We start from the raw sequence: 19690 nt of genomic DNA, 5'->3' as shown, positions 1-19690 counted from the left end.
AGCAGGGCAGAAATTCTGGTTAGGCTTTCCAGGTGGCGCTAGTGGTAACGGATCCACCTGCCAATGCAGGAAACACAAGAGACATGGGTCTGAATCTTGGGTCAGAAGATCCCTGGAGTAGGAAATGGCAACCCACTCCCGTATTCTTCCCAGGGAAATCGCACGGACAGAGGAGCCTGGGAGGCTACTGCGGATGGGCTCGCGAACAGTTGGACACAACTGAGTCACTGCGCACAGAGAAATTCTGGCTGCATAGTTTTTTTTAGCACAGAGCTAGCAAATACTGGCCTTATGCAGACAGAAGGGCTCAAGGGGAACTCTGAAAACGGCACTGCATGTAGTATGACCTGCTGTCAGCTGTGCGAGGCTGGGGTGTGCCTCTCTGGGAGAGAGCCCAGCATCAAGGGCTTCACTGTAAGTTTTCATAACATACAGTAGCAAGGGCTCTTGCTCCCAGAAAAGTACCACTGCTCTCCTTTCCTAGGAGAAAACAGGAACTGAAACCACTTCTGGGCTAAAAAGATACGACTGCCGTGTTTATCAAATTGTATATATGCTAATTCAAATTCTTAAAACACATGCTGTAGCAGAAGAGTCTCTATGCATCCTTGCGTGCAGAAGAAGAAAAAAAGGATCATACCATTAGCAATTTCTAGTAATACTTTAGATAACATTGTAAGAATATTCAACACATAGTAAACAATTTATTCCACCTGATAAAGAGTGTAAGGCAGACACTGTAGGAAGAGGAACGTCTCTCTTCTATCACTGTGGATTCTTTCACAGACATTTACAGATACAGAAAACAGTACCTCAAGTTCTTCTTTGTCCCGCTCTTCACTGCGTCCCTGCTTGGCTTTCTCTTTCTCCAAAGCCCACTGGAGCTCTCTGGATTTCTTCTGTTCACTGGCTAACGTGTCATTAAGCAAATGAACTTCATCTGTTTTATCTTTAACTTCCAACCTAAATGAGAGAGACAAATGAACCGTCATAAAACTACGCTGACCAAGTATCTATTGAGAGAGAGAGAACAGCATCCACGGAAACGTGGTGGCATACTGTAAGTGAAGTGAAGTCGCTTGGTCGTGTCCGACTCTGTGTGGCCCCGTGGAATGTGCCCGCCAGGCCCCTCCATCCATGGGATTTTCCAGGCAAGGGAACTGGAGTGGGGTGCCATTGCCTTCTCCATGTTATAAACTAATAGAAAAACATACACCATATCAAGATTCAAGATTTTTCACTGTGGTTCACTTCCAATTAACTGTTTCTAGTAATACAACTATTAGTTATTATTTACCATTGTAAACAATTTAATGTTTGGAATGGAATAAGGATTTCCATTAACTTTTACTGAACATAATAACCATTTGTGTGTGTGTGAAAAAGTTCAAAATAATGACTATACTTATAATGTGCCCGTGGCAAGCAGAATATCACAGTATTTACATCAACAAACTTATCCTTCTTAAAAGCATTATCTTTCTAAAATTTTGCATATTTTACCTAACTAGACCATGAATTCCATTGAGATCATAAATATCATTTCACATTACTTGATGGTAAAATGAAGATCAAATTTATGTATCTTATACAACAACCAGTCTCAAACAGAACTGAAGCCATGGAGAGAATATGCCAATACCTAATCCTCAGTTTATCATTTAGAAAAATCTGTAGTGTTTCCTTTCCACTGTAGTTTTTTGTAAAAATAACAGCTTCATGGTATTTAAACATAATATATAACGTCATATTTTTGTAAGATCTGCACAGTGTCTGTGACACAATTATTCCAAGTCCTTCACTAATAATGGCTTTCCTGGTGGCTCAGACGGTAAAGCGCCTGCCTGCAGTGCAGGAGACCCGGGTTCAATCCCTGGGTTGGGAAGATCCCCTGGAGAAGGAAATGGCAACCCACCCCAGTACTCTTGCCTGGGAAATCCCACGGACAGAGGAGCCTAGTTGGCTACAGTCCATGGGGTTGCAGAGAGTCGGACGAGACTGAGCAGCTTCACTTTTCGCTAATAATACAGGTTTGCATCAGGAAGTCTGGCGCACCTGAATGCCTCTAACTCCTTGAGGTGCTTGTGCTGAGCCTTCAGTGTTGTTTCTAGCTCCAGTTTAGTCTGTGCGAGCTCGCTTTTCAGCTCGGCAACCACCATCTTCTCAGAGCTCAGCTGCTCCTGCAGCTCTGTCGCTCTGTCCTTCACACTGCCGAGCTCCACCTGCATCTCCAGCATCTGAGACTGCTTCTGCTGCATGTTACAGTCGAAGAGTTCTACACGAAAAAATGTTAGTATTTAGAATACGATCCAGCAGCTGGTACTTCGTTTATAAATATTCTGTTGACAATAACAGATGTGTTACCTAGGAGATTACTACAAAGCAAATATGAAATGATTACAGCCTGTGAAGTTAGCAATTTATATAAATACATGAATATGTAGATTTTCCTCATAGTGCTAAATCCTCAAGATTTCAGAACTATGAACATATAAGGATGATAGAAGTTTAACAGAATTCATTACTGGATACAAGACTTGAAATAAGCAAAAAGACTTAATACCATAAATAGGAACTTGTATTTGTTCATTCAGAATTTCGATGGCTCACACAAAAACATTCCAAGTTTCTGACAGCCGAAGTACTGGTGACTCCGATCACAATGATCAGCAACGCCTGCTGGTTTTGCTCAGCCCTCCTCCACAGCAGTCCCTAGGAACTTCATTGTAACAGAAGCGGGAAGGCCAAAGGCCAACCTCGATTCTGGTTTTGTCTTTAAAAACAGACCAAATCCTTGCTACATGTGTATTGCAAGAAAACACAGTAAAATATTTAAATCTCTAAGTGGAAAAAAGTTAATGAAATATTTATCAGGATCCATCTTTATAAAAAATATAAACTTATGTACATATGCACAATGAAAAGGTCTGAAGACATATCTCCTGGGTGTAAACAGTCATTTATTTCAGGATTTAGGAGATTCCAGGGTGATTTTTACTCTGTTTTTTGTTTCTCTGCTCTACCATAAACGTATTTCTATTTATTTTTGGCTGTGCTGGGTCTCTGTTGCTGTGCGGCCCTTTTCTCTAGGTGTGGTGCTCAGGTTTCTCATTGCCGTGGCTTCTCCTGCTGCAGAGCCCAGTCTCCAGGATCGGGGGCTTCAGTCACCGTGCTCCCAGGTTCCAGAGCACACAGGCTTAGCTGCTCTGAGGCACGTGGGACCTTCCTGGACCAGGGATCAAACCTGTGTTCCCTGCACTGGCAGGCCGATTTCTTACCACTGAGCCACAGGCGAAGCCCTACCATAAGTGTATTTTTAACTTAAAACAATTTTATCAAAGCTCAGCAGCTCCTATTAGAAGTCATATTACTGGTGTCAGGAGATAGGAATAACATTGACTTTAGACTATTCATGTTAATTTAAGCTTTTGAAACTATTTCTTAGGGAGTAGAGTCTCAGGATTTATATATATAAATATGTATATATGTGATAGTAACTAAGCTTTCAACGGGGCTCTATTTATTTAAATGAAGTAATAGCAATAAATTCTCTAAAAATAATCTTCAATTAATCCTACGTCTAAACATAAGGAATATATTTAATTTGTGGCCTTATTACACCTATTTTATCTAAAATATTTTAAGATATTTAAATTCTTCAGCTTTTCAATGACAAATGTGAGACTGATACAAATTTCAAAATAGATAAAAGTATAGATGTTTCTACCTTTATATTAAACCAAAATGAAAACAAAGATATGTATTCTCACTACATATGATGAAAATTCAAATTTCACTTTAATTTCTAATGATTTTGAGAGCAATCAGCTCTAATGAACAGATACTCCTCTTGAAAAGTGAAGAAAAGATCTGAACAAGCACATCACAATAGCACAAATCCAGCTAACCAATGATCATATGACAAACTTAGAGAAATGCAAATCAAAACCATAACAGCAATCATGCTCACTGCATGCTCACTAGACGGGCAAGCAATCAAGGGCTGACATCATCAACTTCTGGCAAAAACATGAAGCAACAGAGAGCTAGAACTATACTGCTAGAAAGTGCACAAACTGATATGACCGTGTCGGTAAAGAGTCTGGAATTATCTAATAAATCTGAAGATAAACATTCTATGACCTAGCAATATACGTATCCAGAAGATTCATGCAAGAATGCATCAGAAACACAGCATAACAATGTGCAGAACAGTACTGAATTAAATAGCCAGAAAGCAGAAATAACCTCAATGTTTAACCACAAAATGAATATATAAATTGATATATATTGTGAAGTAGTCACACAAGGAAATTCTATATAGTAACAAAAATGAACTAGAGATAAAGGTAACTCAGAAGAATGTTATAGAGAGGTGAAAGAGGTAAGACACAAAATACATCAGAGTGATAAAAAGTTTAAGAGCAGGAAATACTTTAAACTTATGTGGTTTAGGAATGTATAAAAAGGCAGTTAAAAAGGCAGGATAATGGTTACCTCTAGAGTACCACAGAGGAACATGTGTTCTCTATCACTACAGAGTAACAGAAGCAGGCTTCTGGAACAATTGATATGGGTGAGGTTTCCACAGGAACTCATTTCAGAGTGTTTATACTGTATATTTTTTTCATTTTGTACTTTTCTATATATATGTTACAGTTTGCACATACAAAAAAGGTATTAAAAAAGAAATGGTTACTTCCATTGAGGATTTCTTTTTCTTTTAGGTTATCCTCACACAAAGCTTCAAAACAAAGAAAGATAATGAGCTTAATAACTAAACAACCTGATCAAGGCAATGCCTGCTCATTTTAAACTAAAATTAAATATATCTGTTTATATGGGCTTCTCAGGTGATTCAGCGGTAAAGAATCTGCCTGCCAGTGCAGGAGATGTGGGTTCGATCCCTGGGTCGGGAAAATCCCCTGGAGAAGGAAATGGCAACCCATCCCAATATTCTTGTCTGGAGAATCCCATGGACAGAGGAGGCTGGTGGGTTATAGTATATGGGGTCCCAAAAGAGCTGGACAGCAACTAAATAACAACAATCTGTCTACATGTCAGAAAATTTCTGTCTCTTGGATTAAAGTATTCTGTAAGAGTTACCATCATTCTCTCTCCATATGTAGCTGTTGCTGCTGCTGCTGCTAAGTCGCTTTGGTCGTGTCCGACTCTGTGCGACCCCATAGACGGCAGCCCACCAGGCTCCCCCGTCCCTGGGATTCTCCAGGCAAGAACACTGGAGTGGGTTGCCACTGCCTTCTCCAATGCATGCAAGTGAAAAGCGAAAGTGAAGTCGCTCAGTCGTGTCCGACTCTTCGTGACCCCATGGACTGCAGCCTACCAGGCTCCTCCACCCGTGGGATTTTCCAGGCAAGAGTACTGGAGTGGGGTGCCATTGCCATACACAGCTAGCTAAAGTTAATTTCAACTTCTGTAGAAGATGAAGGGCTTCCCTGTTGGCTCAGACGATAAAGAATCCGCCTGCAATGTGTAAGACTTGGGTTTGATCCCTGGGTTGGGAAGATCCCCTGGAGAAGGGAACGGTTACCCACTCCAGTATTTTTGCCTGGAGAATCTCAAGGACAGAGGAGCCTGGTGGGCTACAGTCCGTGGGGTACAAAGAGTTGGATACAACTGAGGAACTTTCACTCAGCCATAGGAGATAAAAGCAAAGTCCTCTGCTATTTTAAAGCATGTCCTTACCAGCCTGTTTGGTGCACATAGCATTTTTTCTCTTGCGACTAAGCAATAACTCCCTTACTTCGACTACTGCCGTACACGCCAAGTCACTTAAACCATGTCTGACTCTTTGCAACCTCATGAACTGTAGCCCTCTATGCTCCTCTGTCAAGGGGATTCTCCAGGCAAGAACACTGGAGTGGGTGGCTATGCCCTCCTCCAGGGGACCTTCCCGACCCAGGGATTAAACCCAGGTCTCTCAAGTCTGCTGCACTGGCAGGCAGGTTCTTTACCACTAGCATTCACCACCACCACCTCCTCCCAATTTCAAGAACTATCGCTTTTTTTTTTTTTTAAGATGGAGCAATAAGCTTAGATGGCATAGCATAACTGAGCATTTTTTATCTCATTCCCAAAGCTGAGTATGAGTTTTTGCCTGGCTAGAAAACCCTAATGTAAACAAATATATTTCAATTCTAAAAAATATTTTAAGTATTATACATGTGTGTTCTATATATCTTTTATACATATATCTTAAAACAAACTGTAGACCTCTTTAATCCCTAGAGTAATTAATGCAAATTAACATATTGATAGGAGAATGAGGAAAAAATGTGACTAAGAAGAAATGTGTTTTAACTGAATAATAACAAGGGAAACCAAATGAAACAGTTTCTTTCACCCATTTATGTCACCATATGAGCCTGTCCTATAGCATACCTTGGCTTGGCTGATCAATCTCTTGCTCTCTTTTCAGAGTCGTTTTCTTAATATTCATTTGAGCATGCAGTGCTTGAATTTCAGCTAACAAACTCCTTCTGTCTGCTTTTTGGAGGCACTCCACAGCTGCTTGATATTCAATACCCTGTTTAAAAAAAAAGTCAAGAGGGTTGTAAAGACAATAACATTAAAAACCAGGAAGTCTGAAGAAGTATGACATGCTAAAATTTTGGGAAAAGTTATTAATTTTCTCTTCCTGATCATTAGGATTTACTTTTCAGATTATTAGTCTTTGCATTTATTTCAAAAATCTTTACACACACAATAAAGTATGATGAATAATATACTTATTACTTAGCACATGTACTTAGCCCAAGAAATAGCCCCTATACAGCTGAAGTCCCTTGGGTGCAAGTCTGTGAACACACCCTCCCCTGCACTATCTGCTCAAGAAACAACTAGGTTCTAAGTCTGGTGTTACTTTCACGCACTCTGTATAATACACTATATACACACACACCCCCCCTAAAATATATACAGCTCTGTCTTACATGTTTTAAAATTTTATATAAATGGCATCATACTGTATTCATTTTTGCTTTTTTCACTGGATACATTGGTGAACCATCCTGGCTGACACACACAGCTCTACTTCACACTCATTTCAGTGTCATATAGTATTGCCTGGTATGAATAATACAGCACGTTTTATTTGAGCATCTTTTCATATATTTATTGGATACTCTTTTCTTTCTTTCATGAGCACATACTTTAACACCTGTCCATTTTTCCATTGACTGTTCTATTCTCATTTAGTTCAGTTCAGTCACTCAGTCATGTTTGACTCTTTGTGACCCCATGAATCGCAGCACGCCAGGCCTCCCTGTCCATCACCAACTCCCGGAGTTCACTCAGACTCGCGTCCATCGAGTCAGTGATGCCATCCAGCCATCTCATCCTGTCGTCCCCTTCTCCTCCTGCCCCCAATCCCTCCCAGCATCAAAGTCTTTTCCAATGAGTCAACTCTTCGCATGAGGTGGCCAAAGTACTGGAGTTTCAGCTTTAGCATCAGTCCTTCCAAAGATCACCCAGGACTGATCTCCTTCAGAATGGACTGGTTGGATCTCCTTGCAGTCCAAGGGACTCTCAAGAGTCTTCTCCAACACCACAGTTCAAAAGCATCAATTCTTCAGCACTCAGCCTTCTTCACAGTCCAACTCTCACATCCATATATGACCACAGGCAAAACCATAGCCTTGACTAGACGGACCTTAGTCGGCAAAGTAAAGTCTCTGCTTTTCAATATGCTATCTAGGTTGGTCATAACTTTCCTTCCAAGGAGTAAGCGTCTTTTAATTTCATGGCTGCAGTCACCATCTGCAGTGATTTTGGAGCCCCCAAAAATAAAGTCTGACACTGTTTCCACTGTTTCCTCATCTATTTGCCATGAAGTGATGGGACCGGATGCCATGATCTTCGTTTTCTGAATGTTGAGCTTTAAAGCCAACTTTTTCACTCTCCTCTTTTACTTTCATCAAGAGGCTTTTTAGTTCCTCTTCACTCTCGGCCATAAGGGTGGTGTCATCCTCATATCTGAGGTTATTGATATTTCTCCCGGCAATCTTGATTCCAGCTTGTGTTTCTTCCAGTCCAGCGTTTCTCATGATGTACTCTGCATAGAAGTTAAATAAGCAGGGTGACAATATACAGCCTTGACGTACTCCTTTTCCTATTTGGAACCAGTCTGTTGTTCCATGTCCAGTTCTAACTGTTGCTTCCTGACCTGTATACAGATTTCTCAAGAGGCAGGTCAGGTGGTCTAGTATTCCCATCTCTCTCAGAATTTTCCACAGTTTACTGTGATCCACACAGTCAAAGGCTTTGGCATAGTCAATAAAGCAGAAACAGATGTTTTTCTGGAACTCTCTCACTTTTTCGATGATCCAGTGGATGTCGGCAATTTGATCTCTGGTTCCTCTGCCTTTTCTAAAACCAGCTTGAACATTTGGTTTGTAGATTTCTTTTCTTGTGATATTTCTGTCTGGTTTAAGAGTTAGAGCAATACTGGCCTCATGGAATGAGCTGGCAAGTGTTTCCTTCTTTATTTTGCCAGAGTTTGTTAAGAACTAGTGTTACTTCTTTCAACATTTGGGAGAATTCACTCATGAAGCCATCTAATCCTGAGCCCTACTTTGTGAAAAGTTTTAAAACTACTAATTTAACTCTTTGTTATAGGTCTTCTCAGATTCTCTACTTTTTCATCAGTTTTAGTAGTACTTATACTTTTAGGGATTTGTCCATTTGATGCTACTGTAAATAATTATTTCTAAAATTACATCTGGGGCTTTCCTGGTGCCCATGGTTAAGATTCTGCACTCCACTGCAGACGTGCAGGTTCGATCCGTGTGTGCCTGTGTGCTTAGCTGCTCAGCTGTGTCCAGCGGACTCTCTGAGACCCTCTGGAATGTAGCCCACCTGGCTCCTCTGTCCATGGGATTTTTCAGACAAGACTAGTATGGTGAGTGGTGGTTGCCTTCTCCAGGGGGTGTCTTCCTGATGCAGGGGTCAAACCCGCGTCTCCCGCGTCTCCTGTACTGCAGGATTCTTTACCTGCTGAGCACCGGGGAAGCCCTTTGATCCCTGGTGGGGGAACTCTAAAAGTCCACAAGCCTCATGCTGTGGCCAAAACTTAAAGGGTGTTTTACCGTTTTCTTTACCTTAGTCTCCAGAAAACCCTCTATCTCATTCACCTTTCAGAGAGTCAGGCTTTAGCTTTTCTTCCTCTCTACTGTACCAGTGTATCCACTTCATTATTTTTTTTATTACAGTTGAGCCTCATTGTTTGTGGATCACATATTTAAGAATTTGTCTACTCATGAAAATTTATCTGTGACCCTAAATTCAATACTTGTGATGCTCTTAACAGTCATTCTCAAACATGTGCATAGAGCGGCAAGAAATTTAAATTGCCACATTCACATGTTTCTAGTGGAAATCGAGCAAGGTGATATTTTGCCATCTTTTATTTCTTATACTGTAAACAAGTGTCCTTTCTGTCATCCATTTAGTGCCGTATTTTTGGGTACACTTGTGCTTTTTATTGACGATTTTGCTGTTTAAAATGGTTCCCAAGCATAGACATGAAGCATTGTCCAGCACAACAAGGCTGAAAGATACGTTTCAGAGAAAATGCATGTGTTAGAAAAGTTTTGTTTAAGTTACACTGCAGCTGGCCATGAGTTCAATGTTAATGATTCGACAATACATAATCAATAGGGTGTCTTTAAACAGAAATGCACATAAAACAAGATTATATATTGACTGCTTGACAAAAATGTCACCGCCAGGGACTCACAGGCATTCCCCTGCTGGCAATGGTTCAATAGTCACAACAGCTTTACCAATCTTACTAGTGCAAATAAAGAGAACTGATGGTATTTTATTCTTTCTGTTTTCTTTAGACTTATTTTGTTTCTCTTTTTCTAACTTCCCAGATTGGCTGATTAACTCATTAATTTTTAGTCCTGCTTATTTTCTAACATAAGAGAAAATATCTGTAGTAGTACTTTTTATCCTAAATATTCTTAGTGGCTCCTGTTAAAATTTGAACCTTAAGACTTACTTTAAAACTAATAAACAACTGTAAGTATTTCTAATAAATAACTAATAAAAGACTCATTTTCTCATTACTACTAAAAAGCACTCTTTGTTTTAAAGTTCTTCTTACAGTCTCATTTTGATACCTGTTCTTGTATTCTCTGCTCCAAACAGTGTAATAATTCAACCGCATCTCCTGTACCTCGAGCTGTCAGTTCAGTCTGAAATGCGGCTAGTAAAACACTGTGCTCCTTTAAGAAAACCTGCTGAAGAGCAAGCAGCAGTTCACCTCGCCAGTCGGAGGAGCTCTCATGAGGTTGAGAACTATCAGAAACCTAACAGAGTACAAAAAACAAAAGTTAGTTTTCAAATACACTAAGAACCGTTCTAGAAATGAATCTGTCTGCTAACCAAAATCAACACTGGAAGTCTAAGGGGATACAAGTTTACTTTCAAGTGTGCAACTTGGAGCATTTAAACAATACATAGAAATTTATGTGAAAAACATCATAAAAAGACAACAGTTAATTTGGCAAACAAAGTGCCTCATTATTGATAAACATCATATAAGGCTACTTAGATGCACAATAGTCTTTGAGTACCTTGGCTTCTCTTTGCACTTGCATTTTGGTGATTAAATCCTTAAGAGATGAGATTGTACTGAGGTAAGCTCTTCTCTCTTCCAGCCACGACTCTGATGTCTGCTGAGCAGAATGGTCTTCTCCGTCACTACAGGGAGACTCGGTGAGCGAGAGCACCTGCATGCCTTCATTATGGACAGCTCTCAGCAGCCCCTAGAAGCCACAACACAAAAGCCAGAATTCAGACATTTTCAGACATGAAGAGAGGAATCCCAGTTAGACAGATTTAGGAAGGCCACTGCAGAAAGGGAGTGCCAGCCTGCCATGACCGAACGCTTTCTTCCTGCGGAGGGGCACACCGATCCCGGAAGACTGCCTATGCCCTTACGTGGCGTTCATCTCCTAGGTTCTTTCTATTTATCTAACGTGCTCTTCTTGGATTTATATCAGGCACTAATTTGACCAAAAGAAATATGGAGAAGATAGGTTCTAGACTTTGAGACTGCTTTAATAATTTGGCAAACAAAAATATTAGGAATGGAAAGTTTAAAAAATCTTTATACAATTAAATATACTCTAATTATCTGTAAAATATAGAAATAAAACTAGAGCTGCAAGTTTCCTTCTAGCTATGAAATTCTCTCTTCAGAGAGATCTTAATATAGTAAGATCTTCTATACTAACTTCTAATTAAACTATTATGTTCAACATAGAAACTACACTCACTAAGTTTTACTCAAAGTTGGATGCCTTTTAGTACCTTTATTTTCTTTGGAAATGAATCTCCTGAACTTTCACCTTCTTCTCCTTGGCCTTCCGATGCTGTGTCAAATCCTTGACTTTGTGAAAGATAAATTCCCTGACCCCAGTCTGATCCAGAATCTAAAATAAAGAAAACCATTGACTATTAAAGAGAAACAAACTCTTTTTTAAGTAAGTACTATAAAAATTCCAGAAGTTTATATAACTTACCACTGGAACATATTTCTCTAGTTTGGTAAGCATCAGCATGTGTTAACTCAGGAGTTGAGGAGCCCTGATCAGAGAAAACAAAGAAATAAAACACTTATTGCTTTATTAAAAAAAAAGGTCCAATGAACATTTTACTTTTTTGGTAATGCTGTCAAACAAACAAATATGTCACACCTTTCAAAATAAATAAAACTATCCATGGTTTACAGTAAGGCTTTAATTTTTTTCTTCAGGGATATTACCATAATAAGAGATATTAATAAACTAAGGAATGATAACATCAGGTTTTAAATCTGCATAGGAGCTTTGTAGGACATTACTATTTGACTGTACACAAAAGAAAGATTTTAAATTATAGTTTTATTATAAGGAAGAAATTGCCCCCAAATTTGTCTCTTAACAACATAACATTTGGGGGGAAAAATAAAAAAACCAACCACAGAATGCTGAAAAAATACACTGTGAAGACCAAATACCTCTTTAGACCTCAGACACTGGATCACCGCCTTCAAGGTACTACACTCCTCTGTCAGTAACTGGATAGCAACATAGTGATCCCTCTTTAAGGTTTCAGCTTCTGAAATGTGTCTGGATTCCATATCCAGGATTTCGGCAGCATGTAGTTCTTGCATCTGCTCAATCTTTTCAGTAAACTGATTAATTATTTCAGTGACTTCTTCTGATGAACATTCCCTCTGTAAGTCAACCTGGATTCCTGCATTTCTAACAAGAACTTGTGGAGTCTGATTGCTGCTGCTGACCTTGAGGGTCCCATCTGTCTGGGATGCGGAGCTCTGACCCACTTTCACAGGAAGTGGCTCTAATGTGCAGACCTTTCTGTCTTCTTGTGCCTCAGTATTATCTTCTCTTTCTGAGAAGCAGGCTAGTTTTGCTTCTGCCTTTTTGAGTTGATCCCTAACTTGGCTTAAATCTTTCTGGAGAGATGCCGTATATGTTTCTTTTACCTAAAACATAAAACAACAGTTTAGAACATTCAGGTAAAAATATCACATGTAGAATTTAGGGTTGAGAGTATAATTCATGTTAATATGCTCATTTTCCACAGAATAACATGGAAAACATTTCAGAAACAGAGTTTTCATACACATCTGCATATATGTAGAGTCACAGATTAACACAGAAGTGAAATCATTTTATCGGACTCTATTTTTGGTTCTCAGGGGTTAACATCCATCTTTCTCCTTTTTCATTAACTAGACTAGAAGATTAAAAGCATCCCCCTTTTAAGAGACTAAAAGATTAAAAGAGATTCCAAGTAAAACCAAACAAGAAAGATGAGAGCAATGAAATTTATAATAACTTTTCATCAAATTTATGAAAGATTTTTAAATCCTAGCTGTTAAGTTATAGATCTGGGATTGTTTTCATATTGAGAGAATATACACTTTGAAATAAAATAGGTAGAAATAGAAGCTATGTTATTAATTTTACCAAAAGCTCTTCTTGAAGTTTTTCTGCCTTCTCTTTGTAACTGGCAAGTTCTTCTTTGGTAGCTGCTGACTCTGCTCTAACAGTCTCAAGCTGACCCAAAAATCCATTTTCTTCATTGGTATGAATCAGCTCAGCAGTTGTCTGAATGGTAGTGGAAAACACAAACACGTCATTTTCAAAAAACAAAGCCAAATTCAAGGTACTTGAATATTTCAATAAAGCTTTTTCAGGAACAACTGCCTATCAGATTAAAGGGGTTAAAATGACCTATTTTCTTTCAGCAAACAGGGAAACTCTTCAGAACCATGATTTTATATTCTTGAGTCAGTACACACACATACACACACACACACACACACACAGAATGATTTTTCTGCCAATGAAAGGTAAATCATGTCAATTGAATATATCCTAAAAAATTTTATAATTAATGAAACAGTTTCAGATATCTATTCAAAAAATTTTCATATCACTCTCCTCAAAAGATATGAGGTGGTTTACTAAGATATTTCTTAGATATAATAAAGTCTTACTAAGATATTTCAATCATATGGAAAGTCACATTACTATTTTAAATATTATTTACAGTAATTTATATAGTGTCAGTTAGCTAGAAGGAAAAAGCCTAGCAAATGCAAAGAATTACTACTCTTTGACAAATAAATATTCATAGGAACGTAATATATCAGTTAATTTCTGGTGTTCTGTATAAGACTACACATTACTCAAAATTGCAAATATATAAAGTGAGAATCTGAAAATTAAAGTCCTTCCACATCTGTCCTATGCTAAGAAACACCTACGCTTTCAGAACTTTACATAAACAGACTTTCAGAGAAGAAAGGATGAAATCTAACAGAGGTATCTATAGAATCTGTAAAAGCAAATGATTTATCACTCATACATTAATGCACTAGAACACTAATATATTCTGATATTTTTCATTGTGTAAAAGGAATGGTAACACTTAACATGCATGTTAGAAGAAACAGGGAAGAAATCCACACAAGTTCCAGAGGACATGTGCTACACTTAACATTTCTGCGTTTCTTGGGACTGCTCTACTTACGACTGCTCATAATGACTATGGCAGTAAAATAAACACTGTGATTTTAAAACTATACAAAATACAGTCTGTATCCATTATTCTAGTGATAATAATATGACCGTCCAGAATGGCAATTTTTTTTTATAAAAACCCTTTATATATGGAATTGCTAGATATAAAGAACATTGTATGAATGTAATAAGTTAGTAGTAAGTTTAAAGAAAAGGGAAAAAGAGTTTCTTAAGGTATTTAAGTGAAAAAGATCAAATACAAACTAACCTTGAGAACTTCAAAATCTCCTGGAGGGCTTCTTTCCCTTTCTTTGCTTCCCTGTTTTTTCTCATTGTCCTCCAATAGCTTCTGCAGTTCTAGCAGCTTCTTTTCTTTTTCCAGAGCATTTTTTTCTGCAATTTCTATCTGTTCTTTTTCTAAAATCAAACTAGTCTGCATTTCAACCACCTGGCTTTCTAATTCTGATATTCTCAAGGTCAGTGCTGACACATCTGACTCCATTTCATTTTCTGTTAGTTGAGTCAAATCCTGTACATTTGTTCTCTCAGGTTCTGATGAAGCTGATTGTTTATCTTGCCAGAATTTTGCATATTCTTTAACTGCTTCAAGTTGGACTTGACTCACAAGAGCAGCAGCAACTTTTTCCTCAAGTATATTCTGTAGGTTTACAATCTTCTTTTTCAACACTTCTTTTTCAGACTGGCCTTGCTCCTGCAGGTCCTTCATCTGCTTATGACACTGGGTAAGTTCTAAGTCCTTTGCGCTCACAGTGCTCTCAAGCTGCAGCACCTTTGTTTCCAAGCTGCTTATGGAAACTTTGCTGTTTTCTTCAAAACAGTTGAGGTGAGTCTGATTTTCTAGGGGCTGAAGAGCATCCTCAGGAAAGACTACCTCTAGTCCTGCTTTGTTTTTGTTCAGGTCATCTATAGCTATGTTAGCACTTTTCTCTGGTATGCTATGGATTTTTCCAATATTTTCACGTTCTCTCTTTAAGTTGTATAATTCTTCTGTTAGTTGGTTCATTTTTAAATTGGTTTCTTTAAGGGCGTTTTTCGTCAACGCCATTTCTTCATTAGTGTTTTCTACTTGCTGTTCCAAAGCCAGTTTTTCAGCTGTTACCATATCCAACTGATGTTTTAAACTATCTGCTTCTTCTGGAAGAGAATTAGCAACCACTGATGTCTTTTGTTCAATATTTGCCAATTCCTGTTGAAGTTTTTCAATCACTTCATTCAGCTGCTCGATTTCTTCTTCTCTATTTTTCTTCACACGTTCTTGATCACTCAACAAACATTCTATCTGGGTTTCAAGATCCCTTATAAGTTCATTTTTCTCTTCAATAACCTATCAGTTAACAAAAAAACAACAAATGTAATAACTATGTATTTATATTTGGGGAATTTTATTTTACTAAGGCAATATTTTAAAGTATTGATCACATACACAAAAATAATATACTTCTCAGAAATACTAAATTTTCATATAGACCACAAGTCTTACATCAGACCAAAAATGACCTTAATTAGAACTTCTTTCAGAAAATTATTAAATATAGAGTAATTTATGCATTCAATAGCTGATTTCCTATAAGTAAAATAGTATCAATACAAAGGATGAAAGTATTAAAATAAAAGTCTATAACAGATAGTGCTTAAATATCACTATCTTATTTAAAAACTTAACATAATAGAAGAATTTTGAAGTTTTTAATATTTCAGTTAGAATGATATGATGAAATCTGAGTTACCAGAGACTATGAAACATCAAAAATGTTTGACAATATTAGGATACAAATACACATAGCTTGTTAAACTAATATGTCTTAATAAATTAAAATTGATGGATGAAAGAGAATTAGGTTTTATTTGGTTTTTACATTCAAAGAGAAACTGAAAAATAACAATTTTGCCCTTTAAAATTCTAGCTTAACCACTATGAAAAACAGTATGGAGGTTCCTTAAAAAAAGGAAAACAGAACTACTCTATGATCCAACAATTCTATTACTGGGCATATATCCAGAAAAGGCAAGAAGTCTACTTTGAAAAGTTACACACACCCCAATGTTCACAGCAACACAAATTACTATACATAAAAAAGATAAGCATGAAAGGATCACTGTATAAGCAGGGAACTCTGTTTAATATCTTATAATAACTTATAATGGAAAATAATCTGGAGAAAACTAGGTCTGTTTGCTATACACCTGAAATTAACACCATAGCGTAAATCAACTACTTCAATAAAAATAAAATTCTCATTTAAATAGTTTCATATAGTAATTTTTAATTAGTATACCTTGTTATCTGTTGTCATTTTAAGTTGATGCTGAAGTTTCATAATTTGCTCATTCAATTGGTCAATTTCTACCTCTTTTTCTTGCATTATTTGAGCAAATTTCCCAAACAGTACATGTTGATCCGGATTAGAGATAGCATCAGATTCCTTTATGATAAATCCTAGTTTCTCCATTTCATCCTAGGAACAAAGATAACCATTCCAGATGATAGAGCATTACATGTGATCTTTAGACCATTCTGTCAATTAACTCTTACCAAGCTATAGCACCCAAAACGTTCAAAGCTACTATATAATTATTGTAAATCAATAAATCTTAAAATGTTTTGATAAAGGTCTCCAAAATTTTTCGTATCTGATGAATTCAAACGTTTATGTTGGGTTGAAGATAAACTCTATGTAAATCCATTTGCAGCTATTATTCTTCTGTTAAGCATTATGTAGCAGCTGGATTTAGCAAATGCTTAATACTACGACTATACAAGACAAAAAAAACAATGAATTATTTAGAGGCAAACTTTTCCTTGAGCAATTACCTTAAATAATTTGTTTTCTTGTTCAAGTTCTTGTAGGCGGGTAGTAGATTCCTTTTTCTGTATTTCTAACTGCATATGTAGTTGCTGGACTTCTTCATTCTTATTTTCCAGTTCTTCTCTGAACTGTTCTAACTGCTCTTCTAAGTTTGTGATCTTTGATACCAAAATTATCAAAGGGAAAGAGAAAAACAACTGTTCATATAGATGTTTATTTGCCAAGAGAGAATGAAGCCTGCTGGATTAAGCTCTACAGGATGCATGCTTAGAACAGGTGAGCCATGAAAATAAAGGAAAGGGGTTTCTCTAAGCCAGCTATAATTGCGTGGTTTCCAGACATTTTCAAACTAAACACTTTAAAACTATCCTTCCTTCAGAGGAAGGCTACAAGGAGCCATTTCCTACCAAATATTATCTTCTGATAGAGCATAAAAGAGTCATGAGAGGAAGGGAAAGAATCCACATTCTTAAATCTTATTTTATGTTAAATTAACTGCTATCAAAAAGGCTCAAGAAAGCTACAGAATTAAGTCAGTTATTTTAGCCACCAAGTGAGACTAACTCGATTTAGTCCATATTAATACTTAAGGTTTGGCAGCGACATGCCTTATTTGGGCAGAAGGGAGCAGAGGCAGACTCTAAGACCAAGAGATACTTAGGTCTGACATACAGAGACTTACAGAGTAAGTTAGTAAAATCATTTTAGGAGAAAACTAGAGTGTTCCCATGCGTAAGACAACTGAAATTCAGCTCTGAGCGCAGATTACCACTAATGGTAAAGCAACTGCTCTTTGATAGTTATATAGAGATTGAAACTAATGGTGAATAGTAAGAGCTAATTATATTTTAAAAATTGGGCTTGCTGAGGACAGGAAGAGTTGTTTACCTCAATGCTTTGCAAGTTCTTAGTACATTTTTAATGAATGGATTTTCAAATGTTTATTTATCTAATGATCAAAACTGCTGCATTAAGACCAACCTAAGATACAAGGGCAGCATTTAGTGGCAGGGGGCCCAGAGAACACTTATAAATTATTCATCATCTTAGAACTTGAAAGGGGGAACATTCTGATGACACACCAACATGTAGTCAGATGGAGGAGGAAATGGCAACCACTCCAGGACTCCTGCCTGGAGAATTCCATGGCCAGAGGAGCCTGTAAGGCTACAGTTCATGCGGTAACAAAGCGCTGGACACGACAGAGTGACCGAGTACAAGCAGTCAGAATTATATCTTAGCACTAGCAAAGCAAAGGCCTTCAAAATCATTTAAGCTAATATTTCTGTAATAGAAATCGTATTTATACTAGTGATAAACAGCCATCATTCATAGCTTCCCTGATGGCTCAGATGGTAAAGAATCTGCCTGCAATGCAGGAGTTTCAGGTTCAATTCCTGGGCCGGGAAGATCCTCTGAAGAAAAGAATGGAAACCCACTCCATATTCTTGCCTGGAGAGTTCCATGGACAGAGGACCCTGGCAGGCTACAGCCCGTGGGGTTGCAACGAGTCGGCTGTGACTGAGCAACTAACGCTTGCAGGCCATTTACTGTTAAGACACTGCATGATACGCTTTATATGTATTATTTTTTAAAAGCCCTGTAATGACTTTATACATCTTTACTAGGATTATCTCCATTTCAGTGATGAGGAAGGGAGTCACTGAGACAGGAATCCCTTGTTCTGCAGTCACAAGGCTAGTATGTGGAAGTCACTTTTGAACCTCAGGAGTTTACCTCTGGAACCTGACATTCTTAACTATTATTCATCCTACTTCTAATAACTAATGTCTAAGACCTACATTTAAATAATTTTCTTTAATACTGGTATTAAACTGAATAATAACACCTGAAATATAGTTATTACTTGCACACATATAATTATCAGGTTAGTCTCCTGAAAATTGTGATGATTATATCTTCTTCAAAGTTACCTAATAAATGACATTTACATTTCTTCTATCCTCTATGACTACTTTCGGTGACAAGGTATTATTTCAACCCATACATAGATATTTAAGCTCAAAATTGCTGCCCTTGCCTGTCTCACCTCATACTTATTTTCTTTTTTGATAAAATAGTTTACGGTTAAATTCTTAGCCTTAATATTCAAAGTGTAGTCCCAGGAGGAGAATTAGCATCACATGGGAACATGTTTGAAGCACAGATTCTCAAGCCTCACCCCGGGCATACTGAATCAGAGTCTTCATTTTAAAACGATCCCTAAGGGGATTCATAGCGCATTCAAGTTCCAGAAGTACTCATCTAAAGCACTAACATTCCCATCATGAGCAGCTGAACTTGAGGCATCAAAATAGAGACTTCAATTCCCAAAATGACACTATGAGGCATTCTTTCCTCTTCTCAGCCAGACTTCAGTTTTGGTCCCTGGCTGTCTTATTACTGAGGCTATGACAACCAACAACCAGAAAAATATTATTAAGGTTTAAAAATAGAATGGCAGCTTTTTGGTTTAACCTTGTTTAATTTAGCTACCAAATGATATCTAGATTGTCTGGATTACATTAATTAGCACCTATTCGTGTTTTAAGAATTTTTTTTCTTTCAAATGTGTACACACACACGGGCTACACACACACATGCACGCACACACATACACGCGCGCTTCCCACGTGGCACTAGCGGTAAAGAACCCTCCTGCCAATGCAGGAGACATGAGACACAGGTTAGACCCCTGGGTCTGGAAGATCTCCTGGAGAAGGGCATGGCAACCCACTCCAGTATTCTTGCATGGAGAATTCTATGGACAGAGGAGCCTGGTGGGCTACAGTCCACAGG

The 19690-nt window shown here is 37.8% G+C and overlaps 1 protein-coding gene across 1 annotated transcript in view; it reads right to left on the bottom strand.

The window, feature by feature from the left end:
- AKAP9 (A-kinase anchoring protein 9) overlaps positions 1–19690 on the bottom strand; it is a 153202-nt gene that overhangs the window by 12230 nt on the left and 121282 nt on the right. Inside the window, exons 30-41 of the mRNA XM_052639055.1 lie at positions 16897–17049; positions 16361–16540; positions 14332–15408; positions 13005–13145; positions 12029–12517; positions 11553–11616; positions 11341–11462; positions 10602–10793; positions 10146–10334; positions 6403–6547; positions 2056–2275; positions 813–963 (exon numbers count right to left, since the gene is read on the bottom strand). Of these exons, the coding sequence (XP_052495015.1) occupies positions 813–963; positions 2056–2275; positions 6403–6547; positions 10146–10334; positions 10602–10793; positions 11341–11462; positions 11553–11616; positions 12029–12517; positions 13005–13145; positions 14332–15408; positions 16361–16540; positions 16897–17049 (3123 nt within the window). The remainder of the gene's footprint in view (positions 1–812; positions 964–2055; positions 2276–6402; positions 6548–10145; positions 10335–10601; positions 10794–11340; positions 11463–11552; positions 11617–12028; positions 12518–13004; positions 13146–14331; positions 15409–16360; positions 16541–16896; positions 17050–19690) is intronic.

The sequence above is a fragment of the Budorcas taxicolor genome, chromosome 4, assembly GCF_023091745.1.
Source record: "Budorcas taxicolor isolate Tak-1 chromosome 4, Takin1.1, whole genome shotgun sequence".
Taxonomy (NCBI): Eukaryota; Metazoa; Chordata; class Mammalia; order Artiodactyla; family Bovidae; genus Budorcas; species Budorcas taxicolor.
This window is presented reverse-complemented; position numbering and strand designations above follow the sequence as displayed.